Consider the following 6,940-nt stretch of genomic DNA (forward strand, 5'->3'; position numbering starts at 1 on the left):
GTGAGGTTATTCACTTTGGTAGGAAGAATAGAAAAGCAGAATATTTTTTAAATGGTGAGAAACTATTAAATGTTGCTGTTGAGAGAAATGTAGGCGTCCTCGTACAGGAAACACAGAGTTAGCGTGCAGGTACAGCAAGCAATGAGGAAGGCAAAGGGCATGTTGGCCTTTATTGCAAGGGGGTTGGAGTATAAGAGTAGGGAAGTCTTGCTACAATTGTACTGAGCCTTGGTGAGACCACAGAGTACTGTGTACAGCTTTGGTCTCCTTATCTGAGGAAGGATATACTTGCCTTAGAGGTGGTTCACTAGATTGATTCCTGGGATGAGAGGGTTGTCCTATGAGGAGAGATTGAGAAGTATGGGCCTATACTCTATGGGGTTTAGAAGAATGAGGTGTGATCTCATTTTAACATGCAAGATTCTGAGGGGGATTGACAGGGTAGGTGCTGAGAAGTTGTTTCCCCCGGCTGGAGAGTCTCGAACTAGGGGGCATAGTCTCAGGATAATGGGTCGGCCATTTAAGACTGAGATGAGGAGGAATTTCTTCACTCAGAGGGTTGTGAATCTTTGGAATTCTGTGCCCCAAAGGGCTGCGGCTGCTGAGTCTCTGAGTATATTCAAGGCTGAGATCGATAGATTTTTGGACTCTCGGGGAAATCAAGGGATCGGGCGACAAAGTGGAGTTGAGGTCGAAGATCAGCTATGATCTTATTGAATGGTGGAACGGGCTTGAGGGGCAGTACAGCCAACTCCTGCTCCTAATTCATTTGTTCTTATCAGATCGAGGTGTTTAAAATGATAAAGCGATTCGACAGGGTAGATAGAGAGAAACTATTTCCTCTGGTGGGGGAAACCAGAACAAGGGGACATAACCTTAAAATTAGAGCCAGGCCGTTCAGGAGTGATGTCAGGGAGCACTTCTTCACACAAAGGGTGGTGGAAATCTGGAACTCTCTCCCCCAAAAGGCTGCGGATTCTGAGATAATTGGAACTTTCAGATCGATAGATTTTTGTTGGGTAAGGTTGTCAAAGGATACAGAGCAAAGACGTGTAAATGGAGTTGAGGTACCGTTCAGCCAGGGTCTAATAGAATGGTGGAACAGGCTCAAGGGGCTGAATGGCCGCCTCCTGTTCCTATGTAATCTGTGCTGATGGCACGCACCGTATTGGCAAAGCAGGTCCATGAGATTCAGTGCCAGACATTACCAGCTGTGCAGCACTCACTGGTTGAACAGCTACTGGATATTTGTGACGCTGCTGGTGTCCAGCCCAGTGCATTGCTGAATTGTCCTATTTGAGTGTGGACCAATGAACAGAAAGGGAAGCCAGCGACAGTTATCAAGAGTGGTTTACGAGTTGTGGGCCCAGAAACGCACCGAATAACGAGGCCAGTCCGCTAACCTGCGGCTCCCTGTGCGACACAACTTCCATTCAAACTAGACACGTGCGTCAATTGAGCAACAGAGCCAGACAATTAATCTTCTAGACACAGGTCATGCAAAGAGGTAGGTTGGTTTTACTTACAGTCGCCTGATGCCAGACTCTGGCTGAATCGCTGCTTTCGGCTGCACGTGTGGGGAGGGGGGAGGGTTTGAAGACCCGTTGTCTTCCTCCGATTCCTCGCTGTGAAAACAAGGCAGACAATTAATGCAAGCCGCTCGTGACGGAGCGAACAGCGACAATCCGAGCACAGAAACACGGGTGGGAGAAGCAATTTGATTACCTTTTGTAATAAGCCATCTCTTCCTGAAGGAAGAAAACCTTCGCCTTCAGTTCATTCCTCTCGTGGAGGACATCCCGCAGCTCTTGTAACGTGAAGCGAGGTCGGCTGGGGTCATTTAAATCTGCAGGCGTCTTATCCAATTGAAAGTCCTCTTCACTCATGGGTTCCGTCTGTAGGATAGAGAAGCAATTGCCAATCTCTACCCAATGGTCAATGGTGATAGACTGAGAGCATCACCCACCCCCCCTTCCATTTCTGACTCCACATTTCGTTCAATAACACGGAACTCCACACCAGTGGCAGCGCCAGTGGGGGTCATGACCCCCTCCCCCTAATCATTTTGAGGTCGGACAACGCGGTTTTGGGGGAAAGCACCTCTATTTCGCTCCCAGGAACTTCCGTCACCCGTCTTCAGCCTCCAGGTTCGGCCAGCGAGTCTATGCAGTTCCCGGCTCGACCTTTGGACTGGCTAAGTCAGCATTCCCCGGTCCCCAGCTTCCTGCTAAGCTTGAACCCCTGCCCATCCCCTCCCCACAGCTCTGCCAAGGCTCCCACACCATCAGCAGAAAGCACAACAACAAGCCACGCTAAATTCTTTTGAAAGGGGCCGGCCTTTGTCTCCAAGACAGTAAAGAACTGCACCGAATGTTAGTCACGATATTATAGGCAAGCATTGCAGCGACACCTATTGACAGCGAATGTCATAACTCCGAGCTGTCACAACCGTCAGAGTAAAGACACTGTCCCTTTAAAAGGGAAAGAATTAGTTAGCGCAAACAGATTAAGAAAGCCATATCAGAGATAGGCAATGTGAAGTTTCTTCGGGTTACAAAAGACCATCACACAGTGAACCAAAATGCAACGGGAGAGGAAACAATCTGCACAAAGTTAAAAGGGTTAAACACACCAATCACACAGCAGCAGCTCAGCCTTCGATCGTCATTAAAAACCCAACTGGGTCACTGATGTCCTTCAGAGAAGGGAACCTGCCGTCCTTACCCGGTCTGGGCCTACATGGGGCTCCAGTCCCACACCAACGTGGTCGATGTTTAATGCCCTCTGAAGTGGCCTAGCAACCGATTCAGTTGTACAACCAACAAGCCTCGGGACAGGTCACCAACATCTCGGGGAGACAGTCAGCGTGACCACATACCAAGAACAAAATAAATATCTTCACCGAGAGTTCATCAGATGGTCTGCCTTGTCAATGTGGAAAATGATGAGCAGTAGTTAGGGGACATTTTAGCTCCAAGTGGCAGCGCACAGCCCCTAGCCCCTCCTCCAAAAAGCACCCACCTGTCAGAATGTGTGAAGATAAAAGATCTCATTCAACAGTGCAGCACACAGCTGGAAACAATTCCCAGTCGTCTGGGGAGCGAGGCAGCCCAGGAAGAGCCGGGTTTGATGGAAGGGGTGGAATGGAGTTCAAGGAATGGAAATGGTAAAAGGTTCGAGGGGAGGAAACAGAGATCAGGCAGGGTGGAGTGAGTCGGGGGAAGAAAGGGGAACTGCTGCTGATAAAATAGTGAGGTTGGTGGGTTATAGATGAGACTAAAGTTACACACACACAGGCCAAAAGAGAAGCAAGTCCAATAGGTAAATGACAACAACTTGCATTTATATAGCGCCTTCAACATAGTAAAACATCCCAAGGGGCTTTATCAGACCAGATTTGACAGGAGCCACATGGGGAGATATTAGGACAGGTGACCAAAAGCTTGGTCAAAGAGGGAGGTTTTAAGGAGCGTCTTAAAAGGAGAGAGAGGCGGAGAGGTTTAGGGAGGGAATTCCAGAGCTCGGGGCCCAGGCAGCTGAAGGCACGGCCGCCAATGGTGGAGCGATGGAAATCGGGGGATGTGCAAGAGGCCAGAATTAGAGGAGTGCAGAGGTCCCGGAGGGTTGCAAGGCTTGGGGAGGTTACAGAGATAGGGAGGGGCTGAGGCCATGGAGGGATTTGAACACAAGGATGAGAATGTTAAAACTGAGGTGTTGCTGGACTGGGAGCCAGTGTAGGTCAACGAGCACAGGGGGGTGATGGGTGAACGGGACAAGTTTTGGATGAGCTGAAGTTTATGGAGGGTGGAAGGTGGGAGAGCAATGATAGGAGATCACTGCTGAGTGACGAGCACACCTGGGGAGATCCAGGTCACGGGTATGGGGGGCGGTGGGTCTTCAAAACCTACGCACTGAGGGTAGAAGCAATTGCAGACAACAGTGTATTTGGTCGCAATGAACAGCCAGCTGGGGGCCAGTGATTTATGCAGCACGGTGTGAATGGTAGAACAGGACAATGTAGCGATGTTTAGGGTGTTTAACGGGTTCTGTCCCCACAAGTATGGCATTGACATGCCTTCATTTTGGAATGATTGAGAACATTTGTAGATATTCCACATCACAAAAATATTAAACATAATTGAGCAAATTGACCTCATTGTGAATGCAAAGCATCTGCCTCAAACAAGAGGCACTGGGGAAGGTGCAAAAAGATTCCACACGATACCAGAACGGAGAGGTTATAACTATCAGGAAAGACCGAACAGGCTGGGGCTCTTTTCTCTAGAAAAGTGAAGGCTGAGGGGTGACCTGATCGAGGTCTTTAGGATTATGAAAGGGTTTGATAGGTAGAGATAAAGATGATGTTTCCACTTGTGGGGGGAGCCCAAAACTAGGATAGTCACTAATAAATCCAATAGGGAATTCAGGAGAAACTTCTTTACCGGAGAATGGTGAGAATGTGGAACTCGCTATCACAGGGAGTGGTTGAAGAAAATAGCATAGATGTATTTAAGGGCAATCTAGATAAGTACAGGAGGGAGAAAGTAACAGAAGGATATGCTAATAGGGTGAGATGAAGAGGGGTGGGAGCAGGCTCGTGTGGAACATAAACACCGGCACGGACCAGTTGGGCCGAATGGCCTGTTTCCGTGCTGTAAATTCTACGTAAAATTAAAACGCCTTCCAAATTAAATGTTTGTATTATAGATAATTAGCACTTACTCAAGCTGAAAGAAATAATTGCTAATATTGGTTGATTTTATTTCTATATGTAGTTATGTTTTCCAAATTAATATTGAATCAGAACTTTTGAAAGCAAGATCAAACACCCTTAGATAGTGCCATATTTTTGGAAGTTCCTGCAGTGATATTGGAGGCCTTGGGGAGATTTCAGACGTGCAATCATTCACGTCAGGTGTAAAGCAATGTCAGCATTTATCCTTCTGCACCAACCAACCAGCAAAGCGAGCTTTCTGTGTCAGAATGCAGAGAAAAATACTGCAGATACGGCATTGGGACAGCAGGAACATCTGAAAGTAGATCACAGGTCATTCTATCTGCGCACAGTACAAGGGCTGGCAAGGTTAAATCTGTCTGCAGCTCTATAAAACACCCACCAGGGAGAGGGTCCTGTACCTGCTGCAGAACAGAAGGTTTCAAATACTACGCAACACTGACCTCACTGGTTATACACAACCGATATGGAAAATTAAAAAAATTAGTAATTCTCAGGTTTTGGGAGTCGCTAGGAAGGCCGACATTTATTGCCTATCCCTATTTTCCCCTTGAGAAGGTGGTGGTGAGCTGCCTTCGTGAACCGCTGCAGTCCGTGTGGTGAAGGTACTCCCAGAGTGCTGTTAGGGAGGGAGTTCCAGGATTTTGACCCGGTGACGATGAAGGAACGGCCGATATATGTCCAAGTCTGGTGTGTGTCTCGGAGGTGATGGTGTTCCCATGAGGTTGCTGCTCATGTCCCGATTGGTGGTGGAGGTTGCGGGGTCGGGAGGGGCTGTTGAAGTTAGCTTTGTAATGCAGCAGATGGACATGCAGTGAGCCACAGAGGGGTGGGATGGGACGGGAAAGGGTTCGACCCCCTATTCTGGGGGTACCCAGGCTGTGGGTAATGGGACTGACTCCAGCAATCGAAACTCCTGCCTTAACTTTCAACTCTACACTCGGGGCACAAAGCCAACCTCATTGGTCAAAATCTACCAATCAGGAAGCAGTCTTTCCAGCTCGCCAGGCTCAGGCAGTTTGAAGGGCTGAATGGCCTCTTCCTGTTCCTACATCAATTAAAAATGTGTAGATCCAGTGTGTTTTTCGAGAGAGGGAGCTGAAACACACGGCATTTTAAAATTGTTAAGTGCATCTCTAAGAAACAGTTAAATGCTGGGGGCAAATATACATTCTCTCTTTCTAAATTCTCCGCTGGGTTTTCTTTTTGGTTTCACCTTTGCCAGAGACCAACCCCCTCTCCCTGCAAAAACAAAAATGGTAGACTCCTAACTCCATTAATCTAACCAGTCCTCAAGTCAGTTATGGCTTTCAGAGTAAATTAGTTTGTAAAAAAGTTTTAAATGATTAAAGTTCTGAAGCTTTTCCCACTGTGGGATTAAACATACTTCACACATTTTTCAGCTTTTCACACATTACAACGAGAGAGATCAGCTTTAAGTCCCGAACATTCCGGCACATAGGCAATCCGGTTCAAGTCCTTGATGCACACACACGCACAGCAGAATGAAATACTGCAACATAACCAAACCATTACCATGAAATACTCCCTTTCATATTCCTCAAAGGTTGGGAAGAAGGCCAGCTGCTGTACCTGAAGGTGATGAACAGAGCAGGTTACTCAGCGAGTCAACTGTGTGTGGACACTGAACCCTTCTCATAGAAAGGGTTTAAGGTTGGTGCATCGTGAGACAAGGTCATGCAATGAGGGGATGCCGAAACATTTTGGACATCACAGCCACAGATTTGAGTGCTACTTGCTACTTCCTTAACTGTATTTTAAAAAATCTAATAGTAAAGGGCAAGATTTAAGAGGAGTGCTTCAGGGAGCGTGAAAGACAGATGGAATCCTGTTTGCCCTCTTGTTGGTGAAACCAATCCGGATATAAACAGGGCAGTGCAGCTCCCAGGTTGGTCTCCGAGCCCGAGGCAGCATTACACCAAATGTATTTCTGAAATTGCTGCAAAGAGATTCTTTAACAGCACAGGAAGCGGCCATTCGGCCATCATGCCTGTGCTGGCTCTCTCAAAGAGCTAGCCAATTAGTCCAATCACCTGTCCTTTCCCCATATCCTTCAAATTTTTATCAAATATTGATCTATGTTTCTGTGAAAAGCTGTTCTGGATTCTGCTGCTCCCTCTGTTTCTGATCGGATATTCGTGCCTTAACACCCTCTGATTTAAAACAAAGCATTTCTCCTAACCT

At 47.3% G+C, this 6,940-nt stretch overlaps 1 protein-coding gene across 2 annotated transcripts in view; it reads right to left on the minus strand.

Moving 5' to 3' along the window:
* The window catches only part of LOC147103508 (RILP-like protein 1), a 32,528-nt gene extending 26,172 nt beyond the window's left edge, over positions 1 to 6,356 (minus strand). For both annotated transcript variants that reach the window (XM_086011853.1, XM_086011854.1), the window contains exons 1-3: positions 6,272 to 6,356; positions 1,726 to 1,895; positions 1,527 to 1,625 (exon numbers count right to left, since the gene is read on the minus strand). In XM_086011853.1, coding sequence (XP_085867979.1) covers positions 1,527 to 1,625; positions 1,726 to 1,895; positions 6,272 to 6,274 — 272 coding nt within the window. In that variant the 5' untranslated portion in view covers positions 6,275 to 6,356. The remainder of the gene's footprint in view (positions 1 to 1,526; positions 1,626 to 1,725; positions 1,896 to 6,271) is intronic.
* Positions 6,357 to 6,940: the final 584 nt, after the last annotated feature.

The sequence above is a fragment of the Somniosus microcephalus genome, chromosome 19, assembly GCF_052327205.1.
Source record: "Somniosus microcephalus isolate GS21.2 chromosome 19, FLI_Smic_1.0, whole genome shotgun sequence".
Taxonomy (NCBI): domain Eukaryota; kingdom Metazoa; phylum Chordata; class Chondrichthyes; order Squaliformes; family Somniosidae; genus Somniosus; species Somniosus microcephalus.